This window comes from Triplophysa dalaica, chromosome 17 (assembly GCF_015846415.1).
Source record: "Triplophysa dalaica isolate WHDGS20190420 chromosome 17, ASM1584641v1, whole genome shotgun sequence".
Lineage (NCBI taxonomy): Eukaryota > Metazoa > Chordata > Actinopteri > Cypriniformes > Nemacheilidae > Triplophysa > Triplophysa dalaica.
The window spans coordinates 21,279,016-21,293,092 of NC_079558.1; the positions used below are offsets into that span (position 1 = coordinate 21,279,016).

Sequence of the window (14,077 nt, forward strand, 5' to 3'; positions counted from 1 at the left end):
CAAGATTTGACTCGAGGGTTGGATGGAAAACGACTGCACAGTTAATTTGAAAAAAAAAAGTTCTAAAAAAGGAAATTTTCTGTCAGCTGGAGATACAGAAAAACACCACGAAATAATGGTATTTTCTTGTAATTTTCCCCCATTTTTCATGTTAATGTGTTTGCATTTTCTGTAATTTAATGTTTTGACTGTATTAAAAAAACTGTAAAACGAAATCTTGTTAAAAAATGACATTTTCTGGGGCACCAGAAATAAGATGTAAAATTAATAATGTTCCCTGTAAAATTACATGATTTCCTCATTTTGCAGAAAATCTTTAAACGTATATCATGTTGAAAATCTGTGAACAATAACAGGAAAATTCAGTTTTTTTGTCGCAATTAACACAACATAAAGTAAATCAACAAAAACAAAAGTGGAGATAAAAGCAAACTGAAATGAAATGCCACTAGAGCAACATTAGTGAGATTCTCTCTTCAACGGTTGCAGCAGACTAGTGATGCAGGTAAAAACATCAGTGGTTATATTAGTAAATGTGGAAAGAGCTTTACTGGATCCATCAGAAAACTCAACAATCAATCCACAATACCGTGAACCAGATTTCTTTAACTTCATGTAACATTAGCATTATAAGGTCTTAAGAACCTTTTTGTAGGGTTTCTCCAATATATATTTTAATATAAATTACTTTATATATTATTACACTCTGTGGTGTACTATAGTAGAATACAAAAATTGATTATTGTTTAATGACTTGTTTAATTAGTCAATTATACAAATTAAACATAAAAACAGCTCAAAGATTAGTTTATAGAGTTCAATCTAAAATGCGTACCTGACAAAAATCCCAGAACACACGGGTTCGTCTGCCTACAGAATATATTTACTCTATAGGGCAAACATTTCAGAATTTCAATTCGCAGTTATCATGGGCAAATAATTCATGCTAAAGAAATAATTCACATCACCTATTAAAGCTTAAATGAACAAATACTGCTATCAGTCAAGCTGTATTACTAGTTACTAGTTACTTGAGTTTTCAGAATTAAATAGAGAGTTTGTAATCATAGACAAAACTTTATGTTCTGGATGATTTACGATATTATTAAATGAGTAGAGTGAACACATAATGTCAATTATCCTGTTTTTTAATGTCATGGTAAAAACCTGATATATTTGCTTGCGCTCCTTAAACAAGTACTCTATACGTGTTAAGTTTAGTACTGTTCTGTGAATGAGATCAACTGGTTGCACTGCACATTAGTTGATTAAATTATTAAAGTATGAGTGTTGTTTGTGCAAAACATGAGCTTTTTGTTTCTCAAGGGATTCTTGTCTTGGTTTAGTCTCTGCAGCACATGAAAGTCTTCTTTACACATTACAGCCCAAAAAATGTATTGCTAGCAAATAACTTCAAACATGAAAACAAACACTGAACATCTTTTTTTCCTGTAGTTATCCAGCTGCCATGACTTTAGATTTATATTTATCTAAATAATTTTACAGTTTGTTCAAAGATCTCTTGTTCTGGCTGACGGGATCTTGACAGCCCCATTGATTGTGCCTTGTACTTTCCCGTCCGTCCTGCGTCTTAGCCCCGACACTTGTTTCCTAATTCATTAACCCATTATTAGGTCACCTGTTGCCCTCCCTAAGCCTCTTATGTTCCTCTCCTATTTGATGCCCTTTGTGTTCGCTGTCCTATGCTGGATCATTTGTCTTTATCCCAGTCTTGCCCTGTTGCCCCTGGTCTCTCTTTAAGTTATGTTTATGTTAAGTTTTATTTTTGTTAAAGTTCTTCTTGTCAATAAAATGTACTTTGTTAAGAGCTGTCTGCACTTGGGTTCTGTTTCATGTCTTTGTCATGACACATTATCTATGACGATACTTTTTGAGTTAAGGTTGTATTTTTTATCACCTTGAACCAGTCTGGCCATTCTTTTATGCCATCAACATGGTACGTTTAGGCAGTGAACTGCTCTCCGAACATTTTGTCTGCCCATTTTTTTTCTCTATAAATCCCATTAGAAAATCTGTGTAAAAATTAATGTAGACTGGTACTTTTTAAAATACACACATCTGCTCTTCTGGCACCAACAGTAATCACATTTCTTCCCAATTTTTGCTTGGTGGGAACTTTATTTTGACAATATGCTTTTTTGTTTAAACGCAGGAAAACCTTTTTATATTTAAATATGCAACAGAAGAAAAAATAAATCAACAGTGAATCTTATATTATCATGCTAGAAAGAATAATAAAATGGTCAAAACAAGACCATTGCTGTTTGTTCATTAGAAAAACAAATAACGATATTAGAGATGAAAAATCAAATGTTAGGATATTTTATAGATTATATAATTTACACATACAATTCATTAAAACTAAATTGTGTAAATATCCTAGAGGATGGTGCAGACACTCAGTAGTGAAACCAGCAGAACGATCAAGCAACCACAGAGACCTGGAGCTCCGGATGCCATCCAATTTTCTGGGCTCCATGAATCTGTAAATATGTATCAGTGCATTTTAAAGTTACAAAACATGAAATATTAAAATAAATACATATAAATTAAATACCCATTACATTATTAATCTTCAGCATAAAGGATTTTGAAGTAAAATATACCTGAAATTCCACCAGACCAGACTAGAGGACCCATGGATATAGAAGAACTGTGATGAAAGTCCGCAGACCTCCCCGTCCTCAGGGGATGTACCGAAGAACAATTCTAAAGATTAAAGGTAGATCCGATGTTAAGGTGTTTGTTTTTAAGGTCTATGTTCACTATCATAATACTATTATATTTTTACTCGACATAATTTTCCTTTTCAACACTCGCATATAATCATTTTTATGAGTCACATACAGTATAAGGAGATATATAATTCAAACATGCGGAGATTTAAGATTTAAGTACAGTAGCGCCCTCTAGTGACGTCACGCGTAAGAGCATGAAATTACCATCCATGTCAACTTTTCTGAGGAAGCGGCGAGACAACACGGTTATGCCTTTGAACATGGGCGTAGATTCCGGGGGGGACGGAGCGGACACCTCCCCCTCCATTCCAAAATCAAGTAAACTGACATGGTCTATTTTCATGAATATATTTATGTTTATCTAAACTTATTGTGTAATTAGAAGAAAATACAAACGGAAAAAATGCTTCTTAATTTTATAAACTGTTGAGTTCCCCCTCCCCTGCCTCTCACAGTGGTTTGGCCCACTGCCTGTTCTCCCCGTTCATCTCACCTGCACATTGCGCAACACATTCAAGTCAGGTAAGCGGCTCAGTTCTTCAGTGGTTGTTGAACTGCAGTAAGAAGGCTATTTTATTCACTTTAAATGAAGTGATTCTCTTTAATGTAGTTGATGCTGATTCATTAATAAATTAGTTGTTGCAAAAAATGCTGATTACTGACGTATTTTTAAATGAATGTGCTATGTTAGCGATGGAAACGTTACTTAGCTATTTACATAGGACGTCACACACTGCAACTAACACGCCGAAGCCGTTTCCGATACATTGTTTTATTTTGTGAACATTTTGTGGCATGATGTGAACATTAACGGCCACAATTAGTCACCAATCCTGCCATTCAGGTCCCGTGTCACACACAGCCGCGCACATACAGGTTACAATTCTGTGACGTTGTCACTATATGTAACGTCCACAAAAGCTGCACAGCTTTCACACAGTTTGAGAAGGTCGTTTTCTCAGCATCTATTGTGTTCAGTATGTGCGGGGCGGATAAGATAGACATTCAGTTTAATGAAACTCGTGCGATTCATCAACTACAACTCAGAATTGAAGCATCTGTCACTGTTACTGACTGTTTGTTTGGGTACACGAGCATGAACAAAGTTTGTTGACGTAGGCAGTGCACTACATAACAACCACTCATTAATGTCGATGTACGGTGACTTTGTCAGACGATGTTATAGTATAAATCAGTATAACAAGTGTTTATAAAGTGACTCATTGTTAACATGTAGTATCATGGGTAGTGTGTTTTTATATGTGTTTCCTGTCTTCACAACAGAGACACAAAATATATATAAATGGAAAAAAGCTTTTTGTTCACTTATATTACATTATGTGTCAGTTCAGTTTTAATATAACTGCAAGTCTGCATGATAAAGCTATAAACCTAATTCATACTGTCGCTTTGTGTCGTAGTTAGTACAATTTTGACTGTATTATTTGTGTCCCCTCCAAAAATTGCTGTTGAGAAATTTTATGTGTATTGTCCCCCCTACTGTTAAATGAGATTTACGCCCATGCTTTTGAACATAAAACTTACTATACCAACGCGTTTGTGTGTTCTATACAGTAAATAACGTGTTATTACTTCAATCATAATGAGAGCTTTATTAATAGTAGAAATTGGCAAAATATTAGCAAACTATGCAAAATATGTATAAGTTCCTGGGTACGATCAATCTTATTTTTACAAAACATACAGAACGGTATGTCTGTGTGAGTAAACGGTTATAAATATTTGTATAGATTTATGTATTGTCAAAATGTGTTTATAAAAAACATTGTGTGCACATGACAGTAGGCTATGTTAAGACTTGAATCTGCCTAAAGCCTATTAGGCTATATTGTGAGGATTGGTACCGCTCACAGCACACATCATTTTTACTGGTTTTAGACCCCTGGGCATTAAATCATTTTGTGAATTATTTGAAAACTCACAGTTGAGCAGTTATTGTTGGCCGGAAGACACAGATGAACAGAACAGTGCAGGTAAACTTTAGTTGCGTTTGCGTTGAAGATAAACATCCTGAAGGAGAAACGGCTGGTTGTTGAGTTGCCATTCTGAAGAAGCTTCACTGTGTTGTCTTGTGGATTTGGACACCTAAAAATATTGAGAAATAATTTGACTCATCAGACTGCATTGCACTATAAAATGTGGCATGCTCAGTCAAATATTTTCATGAAGTATGCCTCATATGTAGATTTTGATGGGAAAAAGATGCAATTACTGTATAAATTAGAGAACCGATGGACTTGGTACAAATGTTTGTGTCTTACTCTCTAATGAAGAGATCCCAGCGCAGACTGTAATCTGGATCATTCACAGGTGTAGCCCAACATGTGTCAATCACTGTGACAAACTGACGACTGTCAACCCTGTCAACACCAACCTCAACAAAAATTGACTGGTTGAGTTCTGCATTAAAACTAACTCCGAAGGGCTGAGAGAAAGCAGAATCCTGATATGGAACCATTCGCAACTGATACCTCCCTTCACCAGCGGGAAGATTATCTTGCACAATGCTGGTAAAATAATCAATTTTGAGAGTTAAAACCCAGAATACAGATAAAAAAGTGTACTATGAAAGATATTGCAAATAGATACAGCCAGTGTTAACAGAGGTCAAATTAAGACTGTGGATTATAAATACACCATGAGAGTAAATTTGACCTTTTCAACACTGGCGATTTTGCTGTAGTGTTTGTTAATGAAAGTTTGACAAAGCAGAAGTTTAGTCTCACATATCCAGTGGGTTGATTTCTATCATAGAAAGATTTTGTGTTTTGGGGTAAACACAGCTGAAATTTATCTTCCGTACTTTCTCTCTGCTGATGAGACCTGCGGCTGACTCTGGCTTCACCAAAATAAAGTGCTCATAGATGATATGAGTTGCATTGGACTGTGGGTAATAGACACTTTTTGATTAAACACAGTTTAAAAGTCAGAAAATTGTTTTGATTCAACGGGTGTATGTGAATTGTATGTTAATGTTGAGTCTTACCGCAAGTCTGGTGCCACAGATGTGATCATTGTTATCAAAGTGAAACTGCACTCTTCCATTCTGGATGGTTCCTCTACAGCTGGGGTCATTGAGATGAAAAACTTGAGCTGAGAAACCAGCTTCAAAGAGCTGACAGCGAGACAGAGATATAGATCCTGAACTGCTCTCACAGGTTTGAGACGAACCTGAGAAAAAAATTGTCAGCTTTAAAAATATACATTTTTAACATTTGAGATTATCTTGTGAAGTAATTCTAACCAAAGGAGTGAGGTTCAGGTCTGGTGTTGTTGTCTTTGCAGAAACAGCCGTAAACACCATTTCTCTCTCCACACCGTTCATTTTCAGTACAGTTGAGTGAAAGGCATGGATCAGTCACAGCTAAAAGAAAGAACACAGAGCGATGAAGCGCATTCATAATACCCATTGAATAGTCCACTGAATAATAATAGATGAGGACTCCACACCTTCATAAAGGTAAAGGATGGAGGGAATGGGATGGAAGTTTATTTCTATATACTTAATAACTTTCAAAAATGACATGATCTACAGAAGTCTATTCTGTTTCATAGGCTAGGAAGTTGCTGGATGTTACGATGTGAATGTCTAATCCATTTACTAATTCACATGAGCACATACTCCTTTTTAAACAAAATAACATAAAAGTACTTATGGATCAATTTGGCACAGCACATACTGGTTTTGGTTTCTGTGGTTGACGACATCTTACTGGTCGTTGTTTCTGGGGTTGTGGGCGTGTCAGTTGTCGTTGTTTCTGTGGTTGTGGGCGTCTTAGTTGTCGTTGCTTCTGTGGTTGTGGGGGTCTCAGTGGTAGTGATTTCTGTGGTTGTGGGCGTCTCAGTGGTAGTGATTTCTGTGGTTGTGGGCGTCTCAATGGTCGTTGTTTCTGTGGTTGTGGGCGTCTCAGTTGTCGTTGTTTCTGTGGTTGTGGGCATCTCAGCGGTCGTTGTTTCTGTGGTTGTGGGGGTCTCAGTGGTAGTGATTTCTGTGGTTGTGGGGGTCTCAGTGGTAGTGATTTCTGTGGTTGTGGGGGTCTCAGTGGTAGTGATTTCTGTGGTTGTGGGGGTCTCAGTGGTAGTGATTTCTGTGGTTGTGGGCGTGTCAGTGGTAGTGATTTCTGTGGTTGTGGGCGTCTCAGTGGTAGTTGTTTCTGTTGTTGTGGGCGTCTCAGTGGTAGTGATTTCTGTGGTTGTGGGCGTCTCAGTGGTCGTTGTTTCTGTTGTTGTGGGCGTCTTAGTTGTCGTTGCTTCTGTGGTTGTGGGGGTCTCAGTGGTAGTGATTTCTGTGGTTGTGGGCGTCTCAGTGGTAGTGATTTCTGTGGTTGTGGGCGTCTCAATGGTCGTTGTTTCTGTGGTTGTGGGCGTCTCAGTTGTCGTTGTTTCTGTGGTTGTGGGCATCTCAGCGGTCGTTGTTTCTGTGGTTGTGGGGGTCTCAGTGGTAGTGATTTCTGTGGTTGTGGGGGTCTCAGTGGTAGTGATTTCTGTGGTTGTGGGGGTCTCAGTGGTAGTGATTTCTGTGGTTGTGGGGGTCTCAGTGGTAGTGATTTCTGTGGTTGTGGGCGTGTCAGTGGTAGTGATTTCTGTGGTTGTGGGCGTCTCAGTGGTAGTTGTTTCTGTTGTTGTGGGCGTCTCAGTGGTAGTGATTTCTGTGGTTGTGGGCGTCTCAGTGGTCGTTGTTTCTGTTGTTGTGGGCGTCTCAGTGGTCGTTGTTTCTGTTGTTGTGGGCGTCTCAGTGGTCGTTGTTTCTGTGGTTGTGGGGGTCTCAGTGGTAGTGATTTCTGTGGTTGTGGGCGTCTCAGTGGTCGTTGTTTCTGTGGTTGTGGGCGTCTCAGCGGTCGTTGTTTCTGTGGTTGTGGGGGTCTCAGTGGTAATGATTTCTGTGGTTGTGGGGGTCTCAGTGGTAGTGATTTCTGTGGTTGTGGGCGTCTCAGTGGTAGTGATTTCTGTTGTTGTGGGCGTCTCAGTGGTCGTGATTTCTGTGGTTGTGGGCGTCTCAGTGGTAGTGATTTCTGTTGTTGTGGGCGTCTCAGTGGTTGTTGTTTCTGTTGTTGTGGGCGTCTCAGTGGTAGTGATTTCTGTGGTTGTGGGCGTCTCAGTGGTCGTTGTTTCTGTTGTTGTGGGCGTCTCAGTGGTAGTGATTTCTGTTGTTGTGGGCGTCTCAGTGGTCGTTGTTTCTGTTGTTGTGGGCGTCTCAGTGGTAGTGATTTCTGTGGTTGTGGGGGTCTCAGTGGTAGTGATTTCTGTGGTTGTGGGGGTCTCAGTGGTAGTGATTTCTGTGGTTGTGGGCGTCTCAGTGGTAATGATTTCTGTGGTTGTGGGCGTCTCAGTGGTAGTGATTTCTGTGGTTGTGGGCGTCTCAGTGGTAGTGATTTCTGTGGTTGTGGGCGTCTCAGTGGTAGTGATTTCTGTGGTTGTGGGCGTCTCAGTGGTAATGATTTCTGTGGTTGTGGGCGTCTCAGTGGTAGTGATTTCTGTGGTTGTGGGCGTCTCAGTGGTAGTGATTTCTGTGGTTGTGGGGGTCTCAGTGGTAGTGATTTCTGTGGTTGTGGGCGTCTCAGTGGAAGTGATTTCTGTTGTTGTGGGCGTCTCAGTGGTTGTTGTTTCTGTTGTTGTGGGCGTCTCAGTGGTCGTGATTTCTGTGGTTGTGGGCGTCTCAGTGGTAGTGATTTCTGTTGTTGTGGGCGTCTCAGTGGTAGTGATTTCTGTGGTTGTGGGCGTCTCAGTGGTAGTGATTTCTGTTGTTGTGGGCGTCTCAGTGGTTGTTGTTTCTGTTGTTGTGGGCGTCTCAGTGGTCGTTGTTTCTGTTGTTGTGGGCGTCTCAGTGGTAGTGATTTCTGTTGTTGTGGGCGTCTCAGTGGTCGTTGTTTCTGTTGTTGTGGGCGTCTCAGTGGTAGTGATTTCTGTTGTTGTGGGCGTCTCAGTGGTCGTTGTTTCTGTGGTTGTGGGCGTCTCAGTGGTCGTTGTTTCTGTGGTTGTGGGCGTCTCAGTGGTAGTGATTTCTGTGGTTGAGGACATCTTAGTGGTCGTTGTTTCTCTGGTTGTGGGGATCACAGTTGTAGTGTTTTCTGTTGTTTTGGGCAAATAAGTGGTAGTATGAGTAAAGTTGTCAACACCGTTAGAAATGGTTAATTAAGAACCAAACAATCAGTTATCACTTACAAATTCAGAAGCATCTGTAAATTTATTTACGGACACAGTATGTTAAACTGCAGCAAGTTGGTCTCACAAACTAATAAATGTTACACGATACTACACAATAATCAATACACAACTGATAGCTAATTATTTACTATGCTTTGGTACCCCCATCTTTTCAATATTATAACTGTCAAAATATTTTTGTACTTTAAAAATTTGTTTTTTCCAGAACTTATTTATTTATCTTCTTTGCTGTGAGAATTTGGAAATGTTATCAAAGATGACCGTCACCGTACATGCTACTCATTGACATCTCACAGAAGCAGTCACGTCGTCGTATGCTCTATCCCATATTCGATGGGCAAGGGCATGAAGAACAATGCAGATAATTTGGGGCAAAACAATCACAGCGCCCCCTGCGGACTTTGTGTCTCAAAACTATTAGCAATAGTAACCTGATGGTATGTATTTTGTGGTGCTGCAAACAGTTTACAGAGGTATGTATATCCTTTGACACCAGGTTGAAAAATATCGTATAACAACTTTTGGAGGAAAATTAAAGTAATGAAATTGTGCTTAAAGAACAAGTGCTCTGTCAGGAAAGCTAAGAACACTGAATCACTATACAAGAAGAATAGCTAACTTTAGCCTCAAGAGGAGAGCAATTCGTAAGAAGTGAAGCAAGTTTTATATTGTGTATCATGCGCGATTCTCATTTTTTTTATCACTAATGTTAATCTTTAATAGCACACCATTATGTAGATGACTTTGGGCATTAAAGATAAAGAGTTTTTTTAATGGACAAGCTGATAATAAGTTGGGAATATTGTCTCACTTAGACCGCATGTCCGTTTGTAGTCATGGCAGCAATCCTTATAATAGGTGCATTTCTCATCACAATAACATCCTCGATGGCAGTTGTGGTCTTCTCCAGGACAGCAGAGTACTGGGGGGCGAGCACATGATCCTGAAAGACAAGCAAATCACACACATTAATACAATGAGCAGAGAAATCAATTCTGTCTTTACTTACCCACCCTAATGATTCTGTGTACAAAAAGAGATGATGTATCAAACAACATTCTTAATTTGTTTTGAATATAACAAAATAAATAGTACAAATATCTTTATGTAATTATAATACATTTTTAAAGAGACAACTATTTTTATATCTGTTTGTATTCATTGGGGTCCAAACCTGCTTTAATCGCTTTGTGTTTGTAAGGCATTTTTCCATATTCTGGGAAATATGTTAATGTTAACTCAGTGTTATTGAAACCGTAATCATGAACTTCAACATGTTGTCTTGCCTGTTCTTAAAAACATTTCACCTGAGGCCCTGTTTCCCATTTCTCCAAACACATTTGGACCCCGATACTCGTTGCTTGTGGGCCATTTGAACTTTATAATACTGCAAAAGTTTTGTTAAGGCTGGTAAGGATGATAGTAAGATACTAATTAGTGATGCACAAATGTATCTGCCGCTTTAACATCATCGACATTTAGGCAATAGCATGAAAAAGGCCGATACCTATGGTATATTAACTAACTGCATGGAGGCACAATTGAATGTTTTTGGAATTATCCAACTTTTTTTTATGAGCAAATAAGTAACCTTGATAAAACAAGATGCAATCTTTAAAAAATATAGCTTATAGTTATAAAAATGTATTGATGTTCTAATGTAAACCAAGCACCGGCAGAAAACAATTGTTCAGGGATGGCCAAAATGTCTTGGACAAATTTCTAACAGACTTCACTTGGGCTGCCCTTGACTTGAGATTTATCTGGTCGACTAGTTGTTCATTTAGGTCAGTATCCTATTCTCACGTTTAAGATATAAATTTAAATATTTAAATAAATAACATTCAGATGATGGTTTAAGCGTCACATATTAAAAATATACTTTATTTAACATTGCAAACGTTCTTATTGTCAAACAAAAGCTATTAAAAACAATAATAATGAGCTTTTAAATATGAATTAAGCGCTGAAGTGCATTCATAATGCAATCCGCTGTGACACCACCATAAGTTATGAAAATACGTCTCAATATAATTTTTGTCTAGTCTGCATAAGTGTCTTCTGGTCGAATAAGGAATACGTGACTGAAACGGGGGAGGCCTAGACTTTGCAGTTTGGCAACAACGATAAAGTTTATTAAAGAAATGTTCAAATAAGAAAGGGTCAAATATGAGTTAATGTTCTTGATAAAATAAATTTTGGATATCAAAAGTCCCCTTTGTAGATTGTCATGTTGTCTTATTGTTATTTTTATCTTAACTTGCACCTCTCTGAAAAAGTTGGTCAGTTGAATGTGAAACGGATACAATCCATGTTCAGTCAAGTTAATTTCATGCATAAAAACAAGCTTGTATTGTATAGTACTGTATGTAACAGACCAATATCGGTGTCGGAATCGACGGATAGTTGTTTTTTTAAATCGGTATCGGCCCCCAAAAATCCTATCGGTGCACCGCTAATACTAATACTTAATGTTGGATAATAATAAGCATTAAATGAAAACATGAACAAGTTGAAAAATTATGATTAATGAAATTAATAATGTATGAATACACTTGTTTGGGTGGACGAGCACATACTGTAGGCCTTTATCAAGTTTATGTGAATTTTTGTAGTTGTCTGGCAGGGGAACATATGAGTACTGGAAGTCAACCGTTTGTCTATTCAGAGCTACTCGTTTAATAAGAACTACAACAAGGCTTTAGCGAAACACAACCCAAGTGTATGGTTTCTGTAAACAATTCTTTTAAATAACATTAACAAACATGCTTCAAAGCTTGTCGCAGAAATCAAAGATCATCAAGGTCAAGTGATACAAGTGTTAGTTCACTAAAAAGAAAACTGCAACAGGAACTATAAAGCTAAATGGACCTTCATTTGCACACTCTGTAAAGTGCTGGGTTATTTTCAACCCAGCGTTGGATCAAAAAGGGATGAACCCAAACATTGGTTTGTCAATTAAAATGTGCTGTTTTTTTTCAATTAAAAATGCTGGGATGTTTGAACACATTTTAATAAATAAAGCAGTTCTCTGTTAAAGACTGGAGAAAGAAAAAAAACACCCTTTAGAAAATCCTTATTAAATAACAATTTTGATTTTAGCAAGGGAGAGCAAGGGATCAAAACATAAAGTCAATGTCAGTACAGTAAAGACATAAGGTGGAAGATTAATGACAGTCAGTACCTGGTTTGTGTCCATTGATTATTTCACCTGTTATATACAAAATACAGTATAACTTTGATGATGTAATATTTGAACTGTTCACACATTGAAATAATTATTGAGGACAACACTTATTAGATGTAAAATGAAAGACTCACAATTAATCAGCAACAGAACACTCACATACAATGAGATTAAAAGCCTCATTGCGACAGACTACCCGTCCTGCACCTGCACACATAATGTATGAACATGAAACATTCACAAAATATGTCAACATTTTTAATATAATACTAAACATTCTTTATTGCACATTTGTAGTTAAAAATTTAATTATTCAAAGAATTTACCATTTTATATTAAAACACATCTTACCTGAATATTACTTGAGATAAACTGCTTCTGCAGCACAAAATCAGAAAGATTATACCTTCAGCAGCTGAAGCAGAGAGGTGATGCTGGTGGTAAGATGCTGCTGGTTTATATTATTAAATGTGGGTGGAGCTTTAAATATTCACAGAAATTAACATACTCTAAACTAGTTTTTCTTCATGTGACAGGGAAATATTCAATGAACAGTGGGCTTCCTCATAAGTCACCGATTAAATGATCTCAATGCAGATGGAATGCATGAGGATATACAGTATGATCTTTTCATGATGACTCATATGGTTAAATCACATCAAGTATGGTTCTCCCACTTTAAGAATAGCTTTTTTTTTTAAAGTTATAAACACAAAGCACAGTCAACAGTAAGGGCAAATGCTGTGAAAAATCATTCATGCCTCTGACAAAGGTGAACTCCAACATTTTATTTTATTCATCATTTAAAATAATGAATTCAATCCGGCTTCTGTTATTGAAAGTAGTCGAACATTATTATATGCTCTATGTCTTACACGCTATTGGAAAAAACTTCCCCTGTCCCAATGTGATAGTAAACATAAATAAGTTGATTATTTCATGGTATGACATTAACATTTATTTACCTTATCGCTAAATAGTTGAATTGATGGACACTAACATACTGGATTATTAAATGTGATTCTTAACATACAGTATTCACTAGTTTAAGTGTTTAAAAATATGGACATAAATGAATTGAAATGAACCTAATTTATTCTTCACAATTATAACACGGTCAGTTCTGGTACTTGATTCTGGATGGCTGAGCGGAGTTCTAAGCCATTATAAAAGCCTAGATTTGTAACGGCTGACCGCAGAACATAGCCTTAATATATATATATATTTTATGAAATCTTGCCACGCACATGGAATAACCGTTTTATAAAAGAAATGAGCCCCCGTGAAGAAGTGAGTTACAGTGCATTTTTTAACAGCTATGAGGTTTAAAGCACACCGCTTCGCACCGTGCCACAACGCCCTTACCTGTTATAAAATTTACTGTAACCCACTGCTTCGTGGGGATTATTGCTTTATTATAAACCATATTTATGAATAAATTCATATGTTACATGTATATTATGAAATGTACAAAATGCTTGTATTAAATCTGATAACCTTTTACGTGCAGCAAAAGATTTGTAAAGTACATTAATTATACACTCTTTATGGGAAATGATGAGGCCTACAATGGAAACAAAGGAACATTGAGTTATAATGTTGACTCCCTCTTCTAAAATACTTTGTGTTCTGCTTAAGAATTCAGATCTGTAAGCCAAAATTTTAATGCAGCAGTATACAATATTTCAAAGAATTGCATGTCGCAACAGTTTGGGAGAGGCCTTTTCTAATGTAACAATGCCTCTGTACAAAGCAAGTTTCTGGTTCAGAAGAACTTGACTGTCCTGCTCAAAACCCAGACCTGAATCTACTGGAACACATTTGGTATGGCTTGAAATCCAGATTACCAACCTGTCATTACCCACAATCAGTGCCTTTTAATTAACACAACAGTGATTTTGAAACAGATACAAACTCTTTACAAAACTGCAACAACGATGGATTC

At 37.5% G+C, this 14,077-nt stretch overlaps 1 protein-coding gene across 1 annotated transcript; it reads right to left on the reverse strand.

Moving 5' to 3' along the window:
* Window positions 1-2,103: 2,103 nt before the first annotated feature.
* On the reverse strand, window positions 2,104-12,566 carry LOC130438784 (mucin-2-like). Its single transcript, XM_056770952.1, has 12 exons — window positions 12,484-12,566; window positions 12,267-12,339; window positions 12,130-12,156; window positions 9,757-9,888; window positions 6,461-8,848; window positions 6,025-6,144; window positions 5,767-5,951; window positions 5,507-5,664; window positions 5,042-5,287; window positions 4,703-4,865; window positions 2,628-2,730; window positions 2,104-2,504 (listed from the first exon to the last, which is right to left on the reverse strand). The coding sequence occupies exons 2-12, from the start codon at window positions 12,313-12,315 to the stop codon at window positions 2,401-2,403; spliced, it is 3,675 nt and encodes a 1,224-aa protein (XP_056626930.1). The 5' UTR covers window positions 12,316-12,339; window positions 12,484-12,566; the 3' UTR covers window positions 2,104-2,400.
* Window positions 12,567-14,077: the final 1,511 nt, after the last annotated feature.